Below are 24,233 nucleotides of genomic sequence, written 5' to 3'. Positions count from 1 at the left end.
GTGTTGACTTCTTTTTTTTTTCAGGTACGCATGAGAAAAAATGATGATGATTTCTAATTTTCAATTTTATAAAATTCGTAGTAAATTAATGGACCTAATGCGTCGATATCAATATAACTGCGCACCAAAACTTCCACGGTGCACCACGCATTTGGCCCAATCTACTAATTTCAACAAAATCTAAACTCCTACAATATAAACATTTTACAATAATTCAACCACTAATTCTTCACAAACTCAACAATAAATCATTTTTAAATCTAAAAAAAACGCTCTTTTTTATTTATTTATTTATTTATTCATTGATTTATTTATATAACTATCTAAAAACTTTGTCCTTTTTTTTTTTATTTTTTATTTTATTTTATTTTATTTTAATAATATTTTATAAGTAGCAATTTCAAATCCTCTTAATGTAATATCAGTAACAACAACATCACCACTACCACCATGAGTTTTTGTAAATTTCAATTCTTCCAATTCATTTTCTAATCCATCAGTTTTAAAAATTTTATCAATTTTATTTCCTAAAAATTTATCATCAATTATTAATTGTCCCTTGGAATTATTCCCACCTAATGATTCATAAACTCTAACAATTAATGATTTTTCATTTTTCGTTAATGATTTATATTGACTCACATCAATATCATTTTCACCTCTTTTAATATGAGATAATATTAACGACCCATCTTTATGATTCTCGTTTTTCAATTTAATAGCTGATGATAAATATGAACTTGCAACCGTTTGTTTTGAATATGGATTTTGAATCAATTTATAATTAAAATTGTAACCAGCTTTAACAGTATTAATACCTAATGGACCTTTATGAGGATAAATGGCATATTCAAATTTATGAATCCCCATATCAGCTTTATTATCAGGTGCTTTAGCACTTCTTAATAATGATAATCTAATTAAATTACCATGAATTGCTCCACCATATTTAGAATTATTCAAAATTGAAACTCCATAATTGAATTCACTTAAATCCATAAATTTATGATGAGCAACTTCAAATTTAGCAATATCCCAAGTGGTATTCCAATGAGTTGAACGATTAGTAATACCAAATTGGGTTTCATAATTGGCTTGTAATGCCGTAGTAATAGTTGTTGGGAATTGTACTTTTAAAAATTTATAAGTTTCATGCCAATTGACAGTCGATGAAAATTTAATAAAATTATTATCACTATCATCAGAAGAAGTACTACTGTATTTATTCACCCCAGCTAAAGAAATAATGGTTTCAATTGATGAATTAGGAGAAATTTCATGAGTAACAATAATTGAAGATTCTAATTCATCTTGAACTAAAATTTCTGCTTTACCATTATTAAGAAATTGGAATTTTTCTAATGAATATAATTCAGTATCCCAAGCAGGGAAATTTAATGGTTCATCATCAAATAAAATAAATTGATTGCCACCAACATTACTAGAATTTTTACCGTTACTTGTTTGATTGGTGGCAGTTGTATCAATAATTTCTCGTTGATTAACTTCATCAAATAAAGAAGTGATAACCCCATTAGATGAAATCTTGGCCGTTAATAACTTGTTAGTCAAAATAAATCCACCATCATTATCATCATCATCGTTACCATTACTTCCCCTAATCTTGGAAACACTGGCTGGATAGTCAACTTTTTTGTTAATTTTACAAACTCCATCAACAGAATCAACCGAAACTTTAACAGTTTCATCATCATCATCATCATCATGTTTGTATTGAGATGATTTTGGGGTACGGATACCAACTTTATCTTTGATCAATTGTTCAAACAATTCCGGTGATTGTTTACGAGAAACTTCAACAATTTCATTATATCTATTCCAAGGCAAAGTATTAACAACACCGCCACCAGAAGTAGTATTACTATTAACATCAACTTTCAATGCTTCCAAAATAAGTTTATCAGCTTGTTTCAATAATTTACGCAACATAGGATATGCTTCATCATAATAAACCATCCCAATACAACTACCAGGTAAAACATCATGAAATTGACATAAACAAAGATCCTCCCATAAACTTTGAATTTCTGCACCGGGGTACTTGTATTTATCACCATGTTTAATACTAACTAATCCAGCAATCAATTCTAAATCATGTAACTTGATTTCTCCCAATCTCATATATTTTTTAATGTTGGCTTGAGTAGTATAAGTACCACGATGATATTCAAGATAAATTTCTCCACTCCATGTTGGTAGTTTCCTTCCTTGATCAGATTTTTCTAATAAATGTTCATAAAAATCATCAACGGTGACACCCAATTGAACTGACGGAATTAATCCAGAATTATTAGCTAACCCACGACATCTTCTTAATTTTTCAATCATTTCTTCTGTGGGCCCACCACCACCATCACCATGTCCATAAAGTAACATACCAGCAGGGACATCACGAAGATTTTTATGTTGTCGCAGTGATCGAACAACATCACCGAAATTGGCTGCAGCAGTATAAGTATTCGCTGGAGGCATATGAACCAACAATTGTGAACCATCAATCCCTTTCCAATTAAAAGTACTCAAGGGGAAAGTATTAATATTATTCCAAGATAATTTTTGGGTTAAAAATCGATATATCCCAGCCAATTGACAAATCTGAGGGATTTGTGAACTATAACCAAATGTATCGGGTAACCAAAAAATGTCAGATTGAAATCCAAATTCGTCTAATAAAAATCTTTGTCCCAAAACAAATTGTCTAAGTAATGATTCTCCATTAGGTAAATTAGTATCATTTTCAACCCAAGTACCACCAAGAGGAATAAATTGATTAGTAGCAAATTTTTCATGGATTTTCGACAAGATTTCCGGATGATATTGTTTTAACCATTTGAATTGTTGCATTTGTGAGGCAACAAATACATATTCTGGATATTCATCAGCAAGTTTCAATTGAGTAGTCCATGATCGAACAATTTTTCTTTTCGTTTCAGCAAATGGCCATTCCCATGCGGTATCGATATGACAATTACCAATACCATAAACATCAATTCTTTTATTCCGTTCATTAGGATATTCATGGAATACTTCATCAGAATTGATTTTGTCCCCCAATAATTGTTCAGCCAATTTACGACATTTACCAATTGACTCAACATCATTAGGATTAAATGTATTCATAATTTGGGTACAAATATCTGCTGCTTGATATTTTTGCCAATATCCTCCAGGGAATTCTCTAGTGGCATCACCAAGAATCCAAAAATCCCAAAATAATCTTCTGGCTTCTAAATTAGGAACCACTAAATGAGCACGACTCAATCGGAAATAACGATTAGGATCAGGTTCACCATCAGCACCATTACCAAACATTCCATTACAAGCAACTTCAATATAAAACAATTGTTCATCACTAGTTAAATATTCTTTAGGGATTCGAAATAAATTACGTTGACCACCACCAGTGAATGCTTGTAAAGGTAAACCTTTATCATTATAAATTAATGCTTCTGAATTCAGATCCCAGTCAATTTCTAATGCTTCATATTTTAACCACTCTTCAGGGATTTTCAAAGTAAATTTAACCCAAAAAGTTTTCCATGAAGGTCCAAAATTATATCCAAGACCAATATTATCCCAAGTTATTTCATCAAAATTAATATCTTTAAATAATGGTCGTTGAGTTTTACCATTACTATCATCAGGTACTTTCCATGATTTCAAATCATGAATTTCTTGACGATGAATATCATAAAATTTCGGTAAATTCAAATTATGAAATTGACCCCCAGTGTCAGTGAATTGTCTTAATCTATCATCATAAAGATGATCAATTGGTTTGAAATTGGGTTGAAGATTGATGTTATCGTAACCCATGATAGAAATAGTACTAGCTAGTTAGGAAGGTAAATAAAATCAATATTGGGAGAAGAAGAAATAAAGTAATAAAAAGTTGAAAAGAACAATTTGAAAGGAATTTATAAAAAGAAGTTTGTATACGCCTACAAGGAGAAAGTAGAAAAAGGAAGAAATAGGAGAGACAATATTTGGTTTACTAGTGGTTATTTGAAACATGGGGAGAGAGAGACAGCACACCATAACACAATTACCCAGCCCACAAAATAAAGAGCAAATAAAGAAAACGAAGAAGGGGGGGTGACAGCCATTACATGCAGTATTTACGATAAGATAAATACCACACACCCACAGAGAAAAAGAAAGACAGACAAAAAGAAGTAGCAACCACCAAGAAATGATTTACGCCGTCATTAAAAAACCATATTCCCGTAATGAAACGAGCTCCATTTAGTTTAATCAACTTGCAACTTGCAATGATTCTTTCTCTATATCTTTTTTATTAACAGTTTTCCATATATAAGTACAATTATTGTTATGGATAAATCAATTGATATCAGTCGATACCATTATGTTAGTATTCTAATGATCAGTTGTGGCCACGTCAGCAGCAAACAGGTGATCGTCCTGGGTTACGTAACCAGCGGTTAGATCACGCTAGACGAAGAAGAAGAGGCTAGCAAATAAGGTGATGCTATTAACAATCAAGTGGTAGACGAAGATTGTTAATCAATAGGTTCCGTCCTCGACTCTTTCCAATCTGAGAACTATAAATAGGTTTGAATTTTACTCTGGTTTACATTTGTTTATCTTGTTCAATAGACGATCATATTCTACAAATTCAGTCAACAATATGTATATATATATATATAAATCAAACTATTGAAAAGATATACATATCTGAAACTCACTCTCAAATCCTTTTATTGTGTACGAACTTCACCATCTTCTTCAATATTGGCAATACCAGCAAAATCTTTAGGTAAAGCTTCAGCATGGATAGTTGGCAATTGAGCAGAAAATCCTTTGATTAAACTAAATTCATTAGTGATTTTACCTCCCAATTCAGTAATCTTTGATTTAATTGAACTAGCTTCGGAATCAGCACAAGTATCTTTCAAAGTGATAATGTAACCTTTGGAATCTGACATTGTTGATTTAGTATTAGTATTAGTAGCGGTGGAAGAGGCAGGGGAGACAAATGATCTGATGGCAGTTATTTGGGAAATTGTTTTAAAGTTGAATAAAGTAATGATTGATATAATTGCTAATAATATTAAACCAGTCAATTTCTTATTTTGATTCATCAAAACAGAAAAGAAAGAAGAAAAGTAGGAGAAGATTAGATAAAATAAATATTTTTTGATCCTCTCTTTATCTATTTTTTTTTTAGGGGGAAGGAAAGGAAAGATCTATTTTGCCTTCAAGTAATAAATTATTTAGATTATTAGTATTGTGGATATTATTATGTAGTAGTAGTTGAGATTTCAATTGCTCTCCCTTACGTATAATATTTTTTGTATGACACACACCTCCTCCTACTAAAATTCTCTATCTCTCCCTTGTAATTATTATCACATCATATTCTTAATTCTTTTGTGTCAATTATCATCCCACATAATTAAAGTGATTTTAGTTTATATATTCATTACTCAATTCTCTCACATTCATCACAAATACCTTGGGTGATAACTATTACATCAAACAAATCAACTGCTCAAACTTCTAACATAGCCAATTGAATTCACTAACATAACTATTCTGTATTGCAGTTGTCGCCCCTACCCACCTCCCCCCTTACTTTCATCACACATAGACAAAACATCCCCCAAAACACCAAAACACATTAATGTACACAATAATAGAGAGATATTATACTCCAATTGACAGGTTTATTAATAAACTTAGAAGAAAAGGATTTTGGTTATATACTGGGTTAATCACTGTATCGTTTGTATACGTAATATTTTCCATTTCAAATTTACCTTCCTTACCACCACCACCACCTTCCTCCTCACCTAAAACTAAACGGAAAAAGGATAAGATGGTTTCAAAATCTACAAAAGAACGAATTGAAAATGAAGATGAAGTGGAATTGGGACCTTCCGACCCGGTTGTCCCTCTTGAACAAACTCATTCTAATGATCATATCATAAATTCTTGGTCAAAAAGACAATTGTATCAATTTTTATTTGAAGAAAAGATTTATCCTGATGTTGATGAAGAGTTGAATACAATTAAGAAACAAGTTATTGAAATTTATGAGTTTAAAAAGCAACAAGGTACATTAGATAAAAAGTACATTTAATGCAACAACAATAGGTAAACGCAAAACTAAAAAAATAACAGGAGACAGACAGAGAAACAGATATTTCAAATTATGGTTATATATAATTGAATAACGTATATAGGGTGTGTAAATGTTATAATGGAGATTATAAGGTTCAGATAACCTACAAGGTGTATATGTGTGTGGGCTCTTCTGTCCCTAATAGCAACATGTTCTCTTCAGTAATTATAATAATCAAGTAAAAAAAAAGAAGACAGACTTTACATAATATATAAATAAAGATATTCCCCTAAATAACAACCTACTGTTTATTTTTTTGATCACTGTCCTCAACACTTTCATTTCAAGTATTAGAAGTCCCCCATTATGATTAGATGAATCTAGCAACCAATCCCCTCCAAACAACATTCCTGCATAGTGTACACTTACACTCAATTAGTAATCAAGATTGATCGAATCCAGATGGTTTTCTCTATCCACCAACACATTCAAAGACAGGTTGAATACAACTATTCAATGAATTGCAAGTCCATCTAAAATGTGTTTGCAATAGAGTACGAATACTCTTGTTCAAGAGCTTTACAAATTAAATCAAACTAAGAATTGGTACGCCAACTTTGCCACTGTGGCTTCAACTGAATTAGTAGGACTAGAATTACTTAGTACACGACCTTAATTTGTCACATACATGCTTTACTTTCTCCGATCCAACGGGGATTCATTATTATTATTTGCTTATGACACACACAGCAAGTTTTAGTTAACTCCTTTCCCGCTCCTTTGCTTACCCACCTCCAACAAGCAAACAAGCGGACAGAAAAATTCCACAACCTTCCAAAACTTTTTCACAGTTGATTTCTTTCTCCCTTTTTTTTTCCCCAATTATTCAACACTCTTTTTTTTTTGAAAAGATCAATTCAATTCAATTCAATTATCAACATATATATAATTAAAAATGGTTAAAGCTGGTATGTAATTCAATGCAATTGTATCTTAATGGTTGCAAAATAATAGAAAAAGAAACAATTATAATCTAGGGTCTTGGTTCCAACCTTCTCAGCGAAAGAGTGAATTTCAAATTACCAATTGAAGTAATTTCTAATTTGCTCATAATTGTATTCTTCCAAAAACATGGATACAAAGCATAACTATGCAACACAATTAGATATATGAATATAATACTAACATATTAAACCTTTTCTTTTCTTTTCAGTCGCTGTTGTCAGAGGTGATTCAAAAGTCCAAGGTACCGTTCATTTTGAACAAGAATCCGAATCCGCTCCAACCACAATTTCTTGGGAAATTGAAGGTAATGATCCAAATGCCTTGAGAGGTTTCCATATTCATCAATTTGGTGATAACACCAATGGTTGTACTTCTGCTGGTCCTCATTTCAATCCATTTGGTAAACAACATGGTGCTCCAGAAGATGATGAAAGACATGTTGGTGATTTAGGTAATATTTCTACTGATGGTAATGGTGTTGCTAAAGGTACCAAACAAGATTTATTGATTAAATTGATTGGTAAAGATTCTATCTTGGGTAGAACTATTGTTGTTCATGCTGGTACTGATGATTATGGTAAAGGTGGTTTTGAAGATTCTAAAACTACTGGTCATGCTGGTGCTAGACCTGCTTGTGGTGTCATTGGCTTGACCCAATGAATAGATGAGCCAAGATTGCCATCATCATCAACAATCCAACCCAAGAATAAGTTATGAATGAAAAAAAAAAACTAAATTGACTGACTGGTCTTGTCATTTTTATTTATAACTATTTAGTAGTCTTGGAAGCAATAAAAAAAAAGATAAATATGATGTATGTTTATTTTAAGTGAATACATATTCTATGATAAAATTATAACCACTAGTAAATATAACGAGTATGCTCTACTTGAATTTACAATATTATTGAAAAGGTGTGTTTTTAATAAATTAATTTAAATTTAAATCTTATTCTATACACCGAAAATAGTATCAAATTCAACCAAAAATATACAAAGAACTTCAACATTAATATTTAAAGTTGGTTCAAATATAATGCCCACATTTTTCAATGTCATTCGATTAATATCACTTTGTTGAATAATTTGTCTCAAAAAACTAAACACCAAAAATGATAAATCATAATGAATTTGATCAACATTATTAACATCATTAAAATAATCTCTAAATACAATTGCCAAATCCGAATTCGACATCCCTGTTGCTTGTTGTTGTTGTTGATAAGTATTATGGGAAACTAAAGCACTTAAATGATTTACAGCATTACCACCAATTATCGGAGTAGGCATTTCTCGAAGATAACTTTTGAAAAGTCCAGAAACGGTATGAATATCTGGTTTTAATGAAGATTGAAATAAATCAACATCATATCGAGTATTAAATTGATCTTTCAATTGTCGAATACTTGATGCTGATCCAGATAATCGAAATATACCTTCTTCATAAATTGCTCCCGTTTTCATTAAAAAATCTAAACATCGATAACAAATACTAGGAATTTTCCTCCCCATAAATTCATGATTTGATAATTCAAATGCAATTTCTAATTCACTACCAAATATTTTCTTGGCGGAATCTTCATCAAGTTTCATTTGACTTAAATATTGTTGCATATTATCTTCTGAACCTGAAAATCCTGAAGAAGATGGTTGTTGTTGTTGTTGATGTCCATTTGGATATCCAGATGGTTGGTATTGTTGTTGGTACTGCTGTTGTGTATACGTATTTTGACTATTTATCATTCCTGTATTTGGCAACAGAAGATGATTATTATTATCTGGATGACTATGTTGACTGTGTTGATCTTCTGGTTCATCATTAGATGAATTAGTCTTTGTTCTAAATGGGAAATAACTTCTCTTCTTGGGTTTTTGTTTTTGTGATTGATCTTCACCACCAACAACACCCATTGTATATGTCGACAACAGATCAGCAACTGAAGCAGCTATAGATGCTGGTGTAGCAAATATATTCAGACTATTTGGTTTCAAATCATCATTAGTATGGTCATACCTTGTACTTGGAGTACTTAATGAATCATAGGCACTGGATCTATCATACTGTTGTTGTTGATGGTATTGCGGTTGTTGTGGTGAATTCTCTATTGATTCTGATGCATCCTCGGTAAATTCAATTAATGCAGTGACCCAATCATCTCTTTCCTCATTAGATTCAGCACAAAAGAAATGTTTAGGAACTGATGAATGTAATTTAGAAGATTTCAGTGATTCCATAATTAAAAATGCATGACGATACCCCTTATCTTCAGCAACGGCATCTGATGATTGTCTTCCTATTTGAGCACCAGTTAATTGAATTTGTTCCAATATAGAACCTCCAGGATTTTCATATATTTCCATATACGGTCCATCAACTTGACACCAACGTATTTTCCAAGTTGCTCCTAAACCTTTATAACGACGTACAAGGAAACCTTCCTTTCTAGCTCCACTTTTGAAATCATCTAACGGATTAACAAAATCTAATGATAAAAATCGACAAATATAATATAAAACCATTCGTGGAATATGAGGCATGACAAATATTGAATTAAAATAATTTTGTAAAGCCAATCTTCTCGTTTCAATTTTTGCTGGTGTCGAACTAACAAATAATTGTTTATCAGGTAATGGAGGTAATCCAAAATATTCTACAATTGGTCGTATTTCTGAATCAAATATAACCAATTGAGAAAAAGTTTTCCGTATTTTCCACATCTCTTTATTTGTTTCTCGATCATTGATTGTAATGGTAACATTTGGATCGTCACTTTTTTTCAGAGTTTGATTCATCAAATCAACATGAATAGTACTGATAACGGAAATAAATATCGTATGGAACTCATCTGGTTTAATAAACAATGATGATTCATCCATATCTGTTTTAGGGGTGTGCAAAACATTAAAACTGGATCCAGGGGTTTGTGGAGCACTATTAACGTTAAAAGATGATGTATTTGGTGTTTGAATTGTTGGTCTTGGTGTAGCTGGTCCATCATAACTCGTTGCAAATTGATTAGAGTCACCAGTCAGCCTGCTTGATTGATTCAGTAAATTCAAAGTAGGCTTTGAGTTTGGTTTTGGTGGCGGCACCGGTGGCGCTTGTTCATTATTAGATTTCAGCATTTCATATGGAGGTGCCAATTGTGACTTGATATTGGTATCACTTTGGATTTGTGGACTGGTATCATATTGCAATGAAGGTGACTTTTGTTCGACCAGCGAACTAATATTTGATGCTGCTGTTTTCAACGACGTAGGAGGTGCTAGATCAACAGTACTACTGTTACTAGGTTTCGTTTGCAAATTTGGTGGTTTAATTCGTGACGATTTATAAGTAGAGCCCACACTACTACTACTTCTAGCAATTCCTTTACTTTGAGAATATATTTTTGATACCCCAGTTGAAGATGATGATGCAGCGGCACCAAGAGTGCTACTTCCAGTTCCAGTTCCAGTAGCAGTACTTGAGCCAGAAATATCAAGTTGTGATTTCGTACTTTCCATTGTACTAAATTGACTTTCCACTGTTTCATTAATTTTACCAGAATCAATTGAATCAACAGTTCCAATAGTAGTATCCATCCCCATTTTACTATCAAAAGTGTTATTTATAGTATCACTCTTCAGCGTAATGTTACCCAAGTCCACTTCAAAATCTGGTGATTTAATAGATGCATACTCATTTGCTCTTCCATTACCATTTGTTTGATATGATGATGACAGGGTGCTTTCATTAGACATTGAATTGGGTATTTGTAACGGAGTAGTAGAAGATTCAAGGGAAATATATGAAGCTTTCTTATCCAAAGATTTACTTTCATTGGAGTTGCGTCTTCTTCTAGATGATCTCAATGGTATATCTTGTGTCACAGGGTCAGAAGAAGTAGCATCTGCCATATTCTCTTGCCTTTGTACAGAAAGTATTTGTCTAGTTGGTGATAACTGCATACTATGATTACTGATGGATCGTTGAGGTGATTTTGGTATTGTGACTAAAGTTGGAGACAATGCAGCTGACACACGTTTAAAACAAACTTCAGTGGCTGTTGATGTCTGAAGTTCAGGCTCAGGCTCTGGTTCAGGTTCTGGTTCAGGGTTATCAAGTGATGATTTTTGTGATAGTGGTGGTGTTCTATTATTAATCAAATCCAATGTCAATTTATTACCATTGCTTGATTTGAGTTGATTATTTAATTTTTCAATAATTTTCTTTTGTCGATCAACTAATGCTTTCAACTCTTTATTTTCAAATAATAACTGTTCAATGTATTGAGCATCACTTAAATGAGTTCGTTCAAGTTTTGTATCTGAATTTGGATATTCATGACGTGAATCTTGGGAAATAGACCTTGCCATTATTGTAGTTGATTTCATCATGACACCAATGATTTATAATGTTTTTTTGGAAATTCTAATCAAAACAAACGAAAAACAAAACAAAAAAAAAACAGATTCTCTGTAACAGTAGGTGGTTTTTGATGAAAGTTTTCTGTAAATCTTTTTAACTTATAAAATTGTATATGTATAAAATACTAAACTGCTTGCCTTTGCTTGATTATTTTTTTCTTTCCCTCGTAATTTGTTTATGGTGATATATATATATATATAAATATACATATATACCAGTTGTAGTATGAATTAGAAGCAGTAAATACCAAAAGGAATTTGAGTTGTAATGGTGGATGGTAGTTGTAGATGAAGAATTGTAGTTGGAATTTTGAACAATCTAAGGAAAGTCGTGTTTTTTTTATTTAAAGTTTTCTTTTTTTTTCTTCTATTTTTTGAGCAATATCCCACACACTATCTGGTTTTCTCTCACTCTCACTCCACTTACTATTACTACTACTAAGAAGAATAATAATTACGTATCAGTTTTATATTATCTTGGTTTATATTATTATTTATTATAACTATTATATAGGTCATTACAATCAATATACTCATATAAATATGTCAGAATAACAAGTTGATTCTATCAACTTTCTCTAACAATATATATAATTTGTTTAATAGAGTTTCCCTTAAATCTTTAAGGTTCAATGAAAGTCAAAAAAAAATTGAAAAACAAAAATACTTTATTTAATGTATAATCAGTTAATGTTTTCTCCGTTTAATTAGTTGTTATGTAAATAATTCATAAACTACCATTGTTAGGGAATAGTTTGAACATTAGTTTGTTGTTCATATCTTTGCCCAATTTAAGAAATTCTCATAAGATAATTTAAATTTAGTGTCTGTGCTGTTTGTTACTGTGTGTGTGGGGACACACCCCCCAGATTAGCAAGAAGGAATTGATTTAAGCTTACATAATCGAATACAAACTAGATGATATAACTTCAACAACAACAGGTGGCGTATATACTAAGAAGAAATTGATTTAATCTGGTCTCAATATGCAAATAACTGCCTGAGATTTACCCCAATAAGTGTTATGAGTAAAAAGATCCACGAAACAGGGATATTTTTTCTTGTTGCTCATTGCAACAACTACAACAACTACTACTACTCCACAAATTAACTATTAGTACACAAATTAGGAAATATTCTGTTTGAAATTGGTCAACTTCCATCTAGATTTGGAGGTTTCTTTCTATTTTATTTGAAAGATACGACCCATTTGCCTCAAAATTGGTTAAAAACTAACCACAACATAACAATTTCCATTGAGAAATCATCTACCAGATGTTCAATTTACAAACTGAAAAAGGTTGTAGTAATACAAGCTCAATGTTGATAGAGACAAAGAACACTTCAAATTTGTAGTATGTATGGATTATTGCTTGCTGTGACATTTCTTAAATTCTACCATATCGTTGCCAATACTGGTAATGATGGTCGCTAGGAGATTGATCTATCAACTGCTATGATTTACCATTACCTACAAAATTTACATTTGTTTACAGTAATTTCTATTTGGTTTATCCATTCACTGTTACTCCTTGATTTAAAACAAAACTTATATATATACATTTCATGTTCTAATATACTCTATATATTGGATACCTTCTTGTAATATGACCTTGTGTGTCTCATAACTTTCCTATCATCTTCAGGATCTTTTCTTATTGGACTACTGACTTCAACAGCTTCTCCTCTAGAATCCATCAATTCTTTCACCATTTTATTTATTGGTCTATTCAATTGTTTAGTTTGATCATCATAAACATAATTTGTCGGTAATATCGCATTAGGCATCATGGCTCTACCCAATTTAATTACTTCGTTGGCCCAAATTGTAATGTCACTTTGAGGTTTTTTATACGGAGACCAATTTTTTTTACACCCTTTAACCAATTCTTTCATAACTTGTTGTGACCCCCAAGAATGATTCCATAAAAATTCATCATCATTGTTTAATCCAATTAAATGGGAAAATATCCCTGTTGAAAGAGCACCATCAGAATATCCACCTTCTAAAAATGATAATACTTTGCCATTGGTATGAATTTTGGCTAGTTTAACCACATCTTTAGTGAATGTTGAATAAAACGATGTAGGGACATTGATCCCATGTCGTTGCATTTGAGGATTTTCGTATTGCGATGCATCAAACCCAGCACTAATGGCAATCAAAGGTTTAAATGGAGGTGGCGGTGTTGGTTTAGTCAATGGTTGACTATATAAATGTGGTTTCAACAAATACTTGTTATATTTACCCAAATTGTCAAGATATTCTTCATATTCTTGCTCATATTGCTTTTTGGCACTGTTCAAAAATTGATTAGCTCTATTCAATATGGCAACGTATTTGGTTTGATAATGTTTATAAAATTCCTCTTCATTACTCCATTCTTGCAAATAAACATTCCAAATGTTGAGATCATGATCCATGATACAAGTAGATGCATTTTTAATATTCTCTTTTGTTGCATATCCAATTTCAGTTGGATATGATTTGATATCATGAATTGAAAAATATCCAACTTTAGGATAAGTAGCAAATCTTTTCCCATAATCATCACGTGGATTCAATTTAGGATCAACTATTTCATCTTCTTCTTGTTGACCATAATCTCCAGTGAATCCAGCTCGTTCCCAACATATATCTTGTGAACCATCACCATGATGCAAATCAATATCTAAAATGGCACAATGAGTAACACCATATTGTTCAAAAGCATATTCAATACCTATTTGAACATTATTCAATAAACAAAACCCACTAGGTAAACAAGCATGACTATGATGTCCCGGTGGTCTTATGACAACAAATGCAAGATTGTGATTTTCTTTTTTCCTTTTCAGAAATAAAGAATCAACAGCACTTTCAATGGTTCCAATTACTCCTTCTATAGCATTTATAGTTTTAGGGGTTAAATAAATATCTCCAACATTCCAATCTTCAGGCACTTCCAATTCATCATTATTTAATTTTTCATGGGATTCAAGACACAATTCAAATAATTTTTTCGGCCAATTACGACCATGGATTTTACGAACATGCGACGAAAATACTGAACCTCGTTTAGTTGAATTTATCACTTTATAATAAAAGGGAAACATTGATACTGCTGATGCCACCCCAATACAACTTGCCAATAATCGTTGTGGACGTTCAAAAATTGTAGATAAATATGATTTAGTGACCCATTTCCTCCCGAAAGCATGTTCAGCAGAGTAAGGTGACAATACAATTAATGTTTTATTTGAATCATGAACAAATCTGGGTGATTCATTTTCAATATGGGGGTTGGATCGTAAAAATTCGTCAAAGGCATGATTATATTTAATCAATGATTCATCAAGTAATACTGATGGTTTTAAAATAGCATCAAATTTGGGGTCAAGTTTTTGTTGATTATAATATTCTTCTAACCCAGGAGAACCGGTTTTTTTAAATGCAGTGATTTTAGGAAGTAAACTGTATCGTCTTTTCGTTTTGAATTTGGGTATTTGTTCCAGAATTTGTTCATTTTCTTCCAATTCCTCAATATCAACAATACTGGCATCTCTAGTATAGTTTATACTGTTTATGGTAGTATGGGGTAAAGTGGTATGATCTATAGAAATATCATTATCTTCATATTCAGTTGTTGTAGGACGAATAGTCAATGTTGTTTCAAATGCTTCAATTAATGAGTCTTCACTATCGTTATCATGATTCGATAGGGTATTTTTTGAAGTCGACATTATAAAAAACTTCCCCAAGTAAAATATCTTCAGATTTCTTTTGAACGAATTGGTGAAAAAGTAAGTTTTAAATTTCGTTGGGAGTTATTATGTTTTGATTTGTTGCTATTTTTATGCACCGAGCAGATCCAGATCAGATCAGATCGAAAGAAGAAAGTTCTGAAAAAGCGGAACCCGAAAGAAGAATAAAAAGAAGAAATAAAAAACGAAATTTTTTAAAAGAATTAAAACTAAAAATCGAACGCTTTTTCTTTTTGGGGGAACGTAACCGAAACAAAGAGAAACAGTTTACTTTATATAATATAGAAGGTTGTTTTATTTTTCTAAATTCTATTGTTATATTATTTGTCATGAAATTGAATGACCAGCTTATTACAGCAAATACATGATGTAATAGAGAATTCTTATTTCATACTATAATAGATTCTTGAGATGAAAAGAAATCCATCTGTAACAATATTTCCATTGATATTGTTTTGGTTTTCCACTTTTCAAGTATTTAAATTGATTGCTATTACAATTCTCAAAGGGGGATATAATTGGTAGAAGAAGAAGCGGAAGCAGAAGAAGAACACTAAATATAAAACAAATCGCAAAATGCACTGAACTAAAAAGAAAAAAAAAAACAAAAACAAAACAAAAACACTTTGAAACAGAAACTTACCCAAGTCGCGTCATTGTGATGCATTTAAAGAAGACAAAGGCATAGTTAGAGATTAAAAACCACGTGATACACTTCTTCCCTCCCCTCCATTTTATCTACATCAATGTCTCAATTATTTAGGCACAAATACAGTAAGTTACAATTTCACTAATGATAACACAGCCAGTAGCTGTGTATAATGTATTCAATCTCTCTTATTAAACGAGTTATTTTAGTATATGCTTGGCTTAATTTCTTGTGCTAATCTTGGTGTTTCACCAACATTGTGTTTTCTCTTTTTCAACACATTTTCTATAAAAGCTTCACCTGCTTTATACGATGATCTAACCAATGGTCCACTTGCAACATAAAGGAATCCCATATCTAAAGCAGTGTCACGCCAATAATCGAATTTTTCTGGTTTAATGTACTCAACAACCTTCATATGTCTCTTTGTTGGTCTCATATATTGACCAAAAGTTACCACGTCACAACCAATCTCACGTAAATCTCTTAATGTTTGCAAAACTTGGTCATCAGTTTCACCAAATCCAAGCATCAACGAAGTTTTAGTGATCAAAGATGAGTTTGTTTGTTTGGCCCTCTCTAAAACAGCCAATGATTGACGGTAAGTAGCACGACGGTCTCTGATATGAGGGGTCAAAGCTTCCACAGTTTCCAAATTATGAGCATAAACATCCAATCCTGAATCAGCTAATATTTCAACCATAGATAAATCACCTCTAAAATCACCTCCCAATACTTCAACAAGAATCTGTGGAGCCTTTTGCTTTATCTTTTGCACCGTTTCTGCCAAATGTCTAGCACCACCATCAACTAAATCATCTCTATCAACGGTTGTCAAAACAACGTATCCCAACCCCCATCTACTAATAGCTTCAGCGGTATTTTCTGGTTCCATTGGATCTGGGGCAGCAGGTTTACGGTTAGTCTTTACCGAACAGAATCGACATCCTCTAGTACATGTATCACCTAAAAGCATGATTGTAGCAGTAGCTTCAGATTTTTTACCACCCCAACATTCTCCAATGTTAGGACATTTAGCTTCTTCACACACTGTGGCTAATTTCAATTCACGTACATCTTTCTTCACATTATGGAATGACTTCCCTTTAGGAATAGGAACTTTTAACCAACTTGGCAATTTGGCATTTGGATCCTTTCTTGCTGTTTCCAATGGATCCTCCAACATGTCTTTGGCTTTCCCACTGACGAAATCATCGAATGATGGTCCTTTATTCAATTCATCAGTGAAAATTGTTCTTCTTCTTTTCGTCTTTACCAGAGTAGATTCAGTGGCATCTGTAGCTAGTGTCCTTATTATAGTTGTAGGATATAGTCTTCTCAAAAGTATAGAGTTTCTTGAAATCATTTTTGTTGGTTATTGGGGTGTAAAGAAGATATAGTTCAAGGTTCTGGTTCTCAATCCAAAAAAAAATGAGTTACATCTTCGGAAGACAGTACAGATTTTTTTTTAGTGGCATTCTTCTTGTTGTTCATCTCACGACCACAGAAGAAAAAAAAATGCCCTATACTTTCAATCCGAGTTAAAATGCATAAAGAAGTCAAAAAAAAAGAAAACGCCGGGGGTACTTGGATATTTGACTTCATGCGGAAACAAAGGTTATTGCAACCAATTACTGATCAGGAATTGATAACCACATCGAATTGTTGTACCAATGGTGGGGGGTGTTTTTAAGACCCAAAAATGCAACACAACAGTTACATCAAACTGTACGCTTATTTTGCACTTTATTTCAGTTTTTTTTACTATGCCTGTATATTAAAGAAAGCTAGTAGTTACCACAAAGGAAAAGAATAGTACTATAGAAAATGTATCTCTTTTAACTACTTAAACTCAGAGTAAACGATGGATTTCTTCATCTTTGAATTGATCTAAATTGTCCAAGTTATCCCACCATTTGAATAAGAAAGATTGGCAAATCAATTTGAACCATGGGGTGAACACCAAGGAGTCATCTTCAAACATGACTTTCAATTCATCAGCACTGACATATTTGAAATCTCTAACCTCATTATAATTAGCATTAACAGTGATATCATTTTTAGTTTTCAAAATTAATATATAATCAATTTCGTGTTCCCCCCATTTGGAAGATTCGTCACCACTTGGTGATTTGTAATGGATTCTAGTCAAGTAGGTGAAATTTTCTATTGGGGCATCTTCAAATGGTATTCCCAATTCGTGTTCCAATTTTCTTTGTGCAGCAACCTTAGCACCCTTAACAGCATTAGTCAAATTGTTGACATCTTTAGAACCTTCCAATGACGAATCAACACCCAATTCACTTGGAACACATAAAGGATGAGAGCAACAAGTGTTTGTCCACATGTTTGCGAAAGTGATTTTTTCATCAGCTCTTTGTTGTAATAATAATTTCCCATCTTCATTGAATAAAAACACAGAAAATGCACGATGTAACAACCCAGCATTAATATTATCCATTATGTGACACAATTTTTTTGTTCCTGCACCAACAGGTTTGTCATCATAATCTAAAACGATACACAATTCTTCCATTAATCTAATTTGTTCTTCATCATGACCATCAAATAAATCAGAATCACTACTATCAGATCCAGCAGATCTTGGAATACCAGAAATCTTTTTCAAGGGGGTAACTTCTGGCCATTTGGTTAAAATATCTTGATTAGAAAGACTAGCAACTAATTTGGCGTATTCTGATGACATATCGTATAATATAACTTATTCAAATCCAGTAAAGTAAGATGCAAAATCAAGAATAAAAAATGAAAACAAAAGAAAGTTCAAGTAAAATCGATCAATTGGAAGAATCTATTCAATGTAAATCCAGCAACAAGATGTATAAATGGACCAATAAGATCTAACTAGTAGGATGGTTGTTGATATGCTTTGTATCAAAGAATGAGATTACAAAATTTTTTTTTTTTTTTTAATTTTTCAGATTTTCAGATTTTCTTTTCTTTCTTTTTTTTGGCTGTTGTTTTTTTTTTCGTGTTTTTACAATCAAGTGGTTGGTTGGTTGGTTGGTCGGTTGAATGCTAGACTCGTATTATCTGTATATAGTTATGCTAAACTTGTGAATAAAAGAAGAGCTCAATGTTGCCAAGACATATTTATTTCAATCAGTACAAAATCAACCTCGTCCAACAGTAAATGTAAATATTTTACAACACTGTCAGATATCAACTGAGAAGGCTGATGTTGTAGATCCGATACGCCTTTGTCGTATAAATCTCAAATGATCATTACAAATTAAAGCTTCGCTCGGGGCCTAAAAGAAAAAACTCAAATAATAGGTCGTGGCGATACCAACCATACACACCATTCTTTTTTTTTTCTTTTGCAGACCTAAAATTTTTCAGACAAGTACACGTCGATCAAAACTTGAACAAAATTTTCATTCTAATTTGTACAAACAAAAAAACCCTTTGGTTACTTTCACAACTGACTACCACCACCACCGCCATTGTATAATCACTATACGATTCACACATTTACACATATTTAGCAAATCTATTATTTTGTTGTAGGTGTTTACTTAGTATTTTCTTAATTTGGTTTCTTTGTTTGTTTCCTCCCTGTTCATCTCCATTAGGTGTTTAACTTTTAAGTATATTTTACTTTTTTTTTGTTCTGCTTGCAAGCCATCATGTCCTCCGTTAAATCTGCTACTACTTCCACTTCAGCTGCTCCAAGAAGAAGAGAAATCAAACGTCCAGATGATAAAGCTATCAAGGAAGAAATTGAAAAGTTGAAGGATGAGATTAAAAAATTAGATCTCACCAACAATGAAATCAATGCTCAAATTGCCAAAGCTCAAATTGATCAAAAAGTCATGGACAAGAGAAACAAATTGCAAACTGAATTGAAGTCTTTGATTGCCAAACAATCTCAAGGTAAAAACGAACGTCAATTAATCAATGACCAAATCAAAGCCATTGATGCTTCCATGAAGAAAAGAATTGCCGAAATTCAACAACAAACTTCTAAAAACAACTTTAAGAATGTTGCTGAGATTGATTCTAGAATCAACTACTTGGATGGATTGATTGATGCTGGTAATTTGAAATTGGCCGATGAAAGAAGATTTGTCAAGGAAATGTCATCATTACGTAAGTTGCGTAAAGATTTCGGATCAATTGAAAAAACTCAAGAATTGATTGATCAAGACAAAGCCAAGATTGCTGAATTGAAAAAGAAATTGTCTGCTACTCATAACAAAGAGGTCCAAGCTCAATTCGAAACCATTCAAAAAGAATTGGATGCCATTAACGAATCTAACAAGACCATTATTTCTAAAAGAGACGAATTGCGTGACAAAAGAACTGAAATCAAAAAGCAAAAGGATGCCAAATATGAGCAAATTAGAAAAATTAGAAGTGACTTTGATGAAAAATTTGCTTCTTTTAAGAAACAATTAGCTGAAGAAAAAAAGAGACGTGATGAAGAATACAAACAAAGATTGTTGGAAGAAAAACAACAAAAGAAGAAAGAACAAGCTGAAAAGGAATTGGCTGAAGCTTCCATTCCAGCTTTCACCGAGGAAATCAATTCCATCCACACTTTGTTGTCTTACTTTGACCCATCTTATGTCAAACCAACCAAGAAAACCGAAACCAATGGTGCTTTACCAATCAATAACAACATTAGAAAGGTTGAATTCCCAGAAGACTTTGTTGTCATTAAAAAGGAACAAGAAGAGTTTTTTGCTGGTACCAAAGGTAAAAAGGGTAAACAACACCAAAAGAAATCTACTAAACACAAGAATTTCACTGTTGCTCCAGAAGTTGTTGTTGCCTTAAGTGACTTGACCATTGCTTTCCCAACTAAAGAAGAGGAAGTCCCAGAAACCATCAAGACTTTGAAAGAAACCTTGACTGCCCTTGAAGAAAAACAAGAAGAACAAACCAAAATCAACATTGAAAGAGCCAAGGCCAGAATTGCTAAATTGGAAGCAGAAGAAGACAAAGAAGAAGAATTTGAAACTACTGCCGAAGAAAAAGACCAAAAAGTTGAAGAACAATCAACTGATGCTTAAGTATAGATTTTTTTTAAAAAAATGCTATTTTTTTTCACCAACTTTATATTCTTGTACCGTAAATAGTTTTATTTTAAGTTGTAAAAAAACCACCGAAAAATAATAAAATAAATAGATAATAAATCAATTGTATTACAGTGAATATACATAACACGGCTTTTCATAGAGTATTAACAATAAACCTATTTGGCTTGATTTGCAATGAAATGTAGTAATAATCTACAACCACACATAAAAAAAAAGGCGAGATCAGAGGATATTGAAAAAAACGAGAGAAAAAAAAAAAATTACGATGAGATGAAAAATACATTCATCAGATCCTCGATAATATTAACGACGACTAGCTCATTAGCACCATGGCCAAAAGAAAAGCAACAGAATCGGAACCTTTACCGACTAAGAAGCCAACAAAATCTGTTTCTGAAACGACAATCTCAATATGTATACCTTCAACAGTAATTTCCCTGAAGAATGCTTATAATTTACAACAAATAACCAATATCATATATCAAATTGCTAAAGCCTGTACCATTTATAAAGTTGCCGAAATCATTGTATTTGATGTGCCACAATCAAACAATGATAAAGAAGACGATAAACTGACTGTTGTCGTTGGAAGCAAGGTTAAATTTGTTGAGGATGAACCCGAAAAGACTCTTGCTAATCCGAGTAAAAAATCCAATGTTAATGGTGATAAAGTATCTCCTTCATTATTAGTTGCCAGTTTATTGCAATTTTTCATCACCCCTCCATACCTCGTGAAGACAATGTTTTCCAGTCATTTAAATTCCAAATTCAAAAACATCCTTCCCAAATTCACGTATGCTTTTAAATTACCAAAAATAACTACTTTACCATTCATGCAAAATAATCAAGTATATAAGGATTTCAAAGAAGGTATGATAATACCCAGAGAAACACCATTGATGAAAAAGAAAAACAAAAAGACCAAGTCCGACCACAAAATCACTGTTAGTAAATATGTCAATATTGGAGAGAAAGAAGCATTGAAATTAAACATTAAACGAGAAATCCCCATATATTCTCGTGTAACAGTTGACTTGAAAAACAAAACAGTCGTCTCCCCATTACAAGCCTATGGGGTTGTTGGTCATAAAGCTGCTTTTGGTTATCATGTAAGAATGGCCAGTGAATTTAACAAAATATTCACTCAATCACCAATATCTGATGGTTATTCAAGTACCATCTATGTAAACTGTGATGATTATTTTGGCAACAACAATAAAATATCGGAGTTAGATAATCTACTGACATTCAAAGAGGCCACAGGGAATGTATTGATGGTGTTGGGGAACTATAAAGATTTACAAGCAGGATTTAAAGCTGACACTTCAAACGTATTTGAAAATATTGACAGTGTTGCCCATTTATTTGATTCTAAGTTGAATATCCCAGATGGTTGTAGAATAGAAGATGCCATATTAATTAGTTTAGCTAAAGTTATAGAGTAGTAGGAGAAGACCATATATGTACATACATACAAGTAATAAACTGGTGGTAGTGTAATCATTACACATTATAATTCTTGTCCCAAAATAGACCCAAGTTCTAGATTTGGAGATGCACGATGTTGCTATAAATAGTACTCACATGAAAAACATACCCAAATTAGGAAGTCAAGGTCGTGTACACTAACTCAAACCATCAACAAAAAGAAAGTAAAAAAAGAATTTTTGTGTGTGAAATGTATTTTCATTTTTCTTCTCCTGCTGCTGCCGCCGCCTTCGCCTCTTCACACACACACTGTCTCTCCGTCGCTCCCCCCATAGTACAAAAAAAGAAAAGTAAAATCTGACGGTTCTCAATTTTGTTGTTTATTGTTTATTTTCTTGCTTGTACCAAATTGCTACTGCGGAGGAAGGACCCGACAACGACAACCACCAACTCTCGTTATATATTTTTCTTAGTATTTTTTTTTTTCTCTCACCACTTCACTAAGTTTTTCTCTATTTGCTAATATTTATTGATTGTATTTTTTATTCAACCTTCACCCTATTTTTTTTTCTTCTATTTTTTTTTTTAAACTTTCAAATTCTATCTTCTTTTGCTCAACAAATAGATCCTATTATATATAAGTCACATCAACTTCATTCTTATACCCACTTCTTCCCATCCTTATATTTAATATCTTCATTCGTTTTCCCTTCAGTTTTTTAAAAAGAAGTTCTATTTCAACAATGCAAATCAAATTCTTGACTACTCTCGCAACTGTTCTTACTTCAGTTGCCGCCATGGGTGATTTGGCTTTCAACCTTGGTGTTAAAAATGATGACGGTACTTGTAAAGACGTCAGTACTTTTGAAGGTGATTTAGATTTCTTGAAAAGTCATTCGAAAATCATTAAAACTTATGCTGTTTCCGATTGTAACACTTTACAAAACCTTGGTCCAGCTGCTGAAGCTGAAGGATTCCAAATCCAATTAGGTATCTGGCCAAATGACGATGCTCACTTTGAAGCTGAAAAGGAAGCTTTGCAAAATTATTTGCCAAAGATTTCCGTCTCCACCATCAAGATTTTCTTGGTTGGTTCTGAAGCTTTATACAGAGAAGATTTGACTGCTTCTGAGTTAGCTTCCAAGATTAATGAAATCAAGGATTTAGTTAAAGGCATTAAAGACAAAAACGGTAAATCCTACTCAAGTGTCCCAGTTGGTACTGTTGATTCTTGGAATGTCTTAGTTGATGGTGCCAGTAAACCAGCCATCGATGCTGCAGATGTTGTCTACTCCAACTCCTTCTCATACTGGCAAAAAAACAGTCAAGCTAATGCTTCATACTCTCTTTTCGATGATGTTATGCAAGCTTTGCAAACTCTTCAAACTGCTAAAGGTTCCACTGATATTGAATTCTGGGTTGGTGAAACTGGTTGGCCAACTGATGGTAGTTCATATGGTGATTCCGTTCCTTCTGTTGAAAATGCTGCTGATCAATGGCAAAAAGGTATCTGTGCTCTTAGAGCTTGGGGTATTAATGTTGCTGTCTATGAAGCTTTTGATGAAGCCTGGAAACCAGATACTTCCGGTACTAGCTCCGTTGAAAAACATTGGGGTGTTTGGCAATCCGACAAAACTTTGAAATACTCAATTGACTGTAAATTCAACTAAGTGTTTTTTGATTGTCTAGAATTTATTTGATGTTTATTTAACACTCAATTTCATTTTTTATCGTAACTTGGATTTTTCTTATTTCAACTTTTTTTTAGCATTTGAATCTTTATATATATATATATCGTTGATACTACTGTATAGACAGGAATTACT

The 24,233-nt window shown here is 32.5% G+C and overlaps 11 protein-coding genes across 11 annotated transcripts, besides 1 other annotated feature; 5 read left to right on the top strand and 6 right to left on the bottom strand. All coding sequences in view use genetic code 12, as the record gives it.

The window, feature by feature from the left end:
• Positions 1 to 369: 369 nt before the first annotated feature.
• Positions 370 to 3,837, bottom strand: AMS1 (alpha-mannosidase; the record flags this gene model as incomplete). Its single annotated transcript, XM_715425.2, has 1 exon — positions 370 to 3,837. The coding sequence occupies one exon, from the start codon at positions 3,835 to 3,837 to the stop codon at positions 370 to 372; it is 3,468 nt and encodes a 1,155-aa protein (XP_720518.1).
• Positions 3,838 to 4,349: 512 nt separating this feature from the next.
• Positions 4,350 to 4,670: a long terminal repeat ((upsilon-4a) Long terminal repeat (LTR); about 264 bp long, 6 copies per genome).
• A 69-nt stretch (positions 4,671 to 4,739) lies between these two features.
• On the bottom strand, positions 4,740 to 5,123 carry CAALFM_C402340WA (uncharacterized protein; the record flags this gene model as incomplete). Its single annotated transcript, XM_715426.2, has 1 exon — positions 4,740 to 5,123. One exon carries the CDS (start codon positions 5,121 to 5,123, stop codon positions 4,740 to 4,742), a length of 384 nt encoding a protein of 127 aa, XP_720519.1.
• Positions 5,124 to 5,665: 542 nt separating this feature from the next.
• CAALFM_C402330CA (uncharacterized protein) lies at positions 5,666 to 6,124 on the top strand (the record flags this gene model as incomplete). Its single annotated transcript, XM_715427.1, has 1 exon — positions 5,666 to 6,124. The coding sequence occupies one exon, from the start codon at positions 5,666 to 5,668 to the stop codon at positions 6,122 to 6,124; it is 459 nt and encodes a 152-aa protein (XP_720520.1).
• Positions 6,125 to 7,061: 937 nt separating this feature from the next.
• Positions 7,062 to 7,771, top strand: SOD1 (superoxide dismutase; the record flags this gene model as incomplete). Its single annotated transcript, XM_019475368.1, has 2 exons — positions 7,062 to 7,074; positions 7,320 to 7,771. 2 exons carry the CDS (start codon positions 7,062 to 7,064, stop codon positions 7,769 to 7,771), a joined length of 465 nt encoding a protein of 154 aa, XP_019330913.1.
• A 293-nt stretch (positions 7,772 to 8,064) lies between these two features.
• BEM3 (Bem3p) lies at positions 8,065 to 11,490 on the bottom strand (the record flags this gene model as incomplete). Its single annotated transcript, XM_715428.2, has 1 exon — positions 8,065 to 11,490. One exon carries the CDS (start codon positions 11,488 to 11,490, stop codon positions 8,065 to 8,067), a length of 3,426 nt encoding a protein of 1,141 aa, XP_720521.2.
• A 1,611-nt stretch (positions 11,491 to 13,101) lies between these two features.
• Positions 13,102 to 15,243, bottom strand: HOS3 (histone deacetylase; the record flags this gene model as incomplete). The annotated part of the gene is made up of 1 exon (XM_715429.2): positions 13,102 to 15,243. One exon carries the CDS (start codon positions 15,241 to 15,243, stop codon positions 13,102 to 13,104), a length of 2,142 nt encoding a protein of 713 aa, XP_720522.2.
• An 875-nt stretch (positions 15,244 to 16,118) lies between these two features.
• LAB5 (putative lipoate synthase) lies at positions 16,119 to 17,279 on the bottom strand (the record flags this gene model as incomplete). The annotated part of the gene is made up of 1 exon (XM_715431.2): positions 16,119 to 17,279. The coding sequence occupies one exon, from the start codon at positions 17,277 to 17,279 to the stop codon at positions 16,119 to 16,121; it is 1,161 nt and encodes a 386-aa protein (XP_720524.1).
• A 486-nt stretch (positions 17,280 to 17,765) lies between these two features.
• IDI1 (isopentenyl-diphosphate delta-isomerase) lies at positions 17,766 to 18,620 on the bottom strand (the record flags this gene model as incomplete). Its single annotated transcript, XM_715432.2, has 1 exon — positions 17,766 to 18,620. One exon carries the CDS (start codon positions 18,618 to 18,620, stop codon positions 17,766 to 17,768), a length of 855 nt encoding a protein of 284 aa, XP_720525.2.
• Positions 18,621 to 19,563: 943 nt separating this feature from the next.
• Positions 19,564 to 20,952, top strand: BFR1 (Bfr1p; the record flags this gene model as incomplete). Its single annotated transcript, XM_717540.1, has 1 exon — positions 19,564 to 20,952. One exon carries the CDS (start codon positions 19,564 to 19,566, stop codon positions 20,950 to 20,952), a length of 1,389 nt encoding a protein of 462 aa, XP_722633.1.
• A 356-nt stretch (positions 20,953 to 21,308) lies between these two features.
• Positions 21,309 to 22,424, top strand: CAALFM_C402260CA (putative methyltransferase; the record flags this gene model as incomplete). Its single annotated transcript, XM_717543.1, has 1 exon — positions 21,309 to 22,424. One exon carries the CDS (start codon positions 21,309 to 21,311, stop codon positions 22,422 to 22,424), a length of 1,116 nt encoding a protein of 371 aa, XP_722636.1.
• A 726-nt stretch (positions 22,425 to 23,150) lies between these two features.
• Positions 23,151 to 24,077, top strand: BGL2 (glucan 1,3-beta-glucosidase; the record flags this gene model as incomplete). Its single annotated transcript, XM_717544.2, has 1 exon — positions 23,151 to 24,077. The coding sequence occupies one exon, from the start codon at positions 23,151 to 23,153 to the stop codon at positions 24,075 to 24,077; it is 927 nt and encodes a 308-aa protein (XP_722637.2).
• Between the last annotated feature and the right edge of the window lie 156 nt (positions 24,078 to 24,233).

The sequence above is a fragment of the Candida albicans genome, chromosome 4 (genome assembly GCF_000182965.3).
Source record: "Candida albicans SC5314 chromosome 4, complete sequence".
NCBI classification, from domain to species: domain Eukaryota; kingdom Fungi; phylum Ascomycota; class Pichiomycetes; order Serinales; family Debaryomycetaceae; genus Candida; species Candida albicans.
This window is presented reverse-complemented; position numbering and strand designations above follow the sequence as displayed.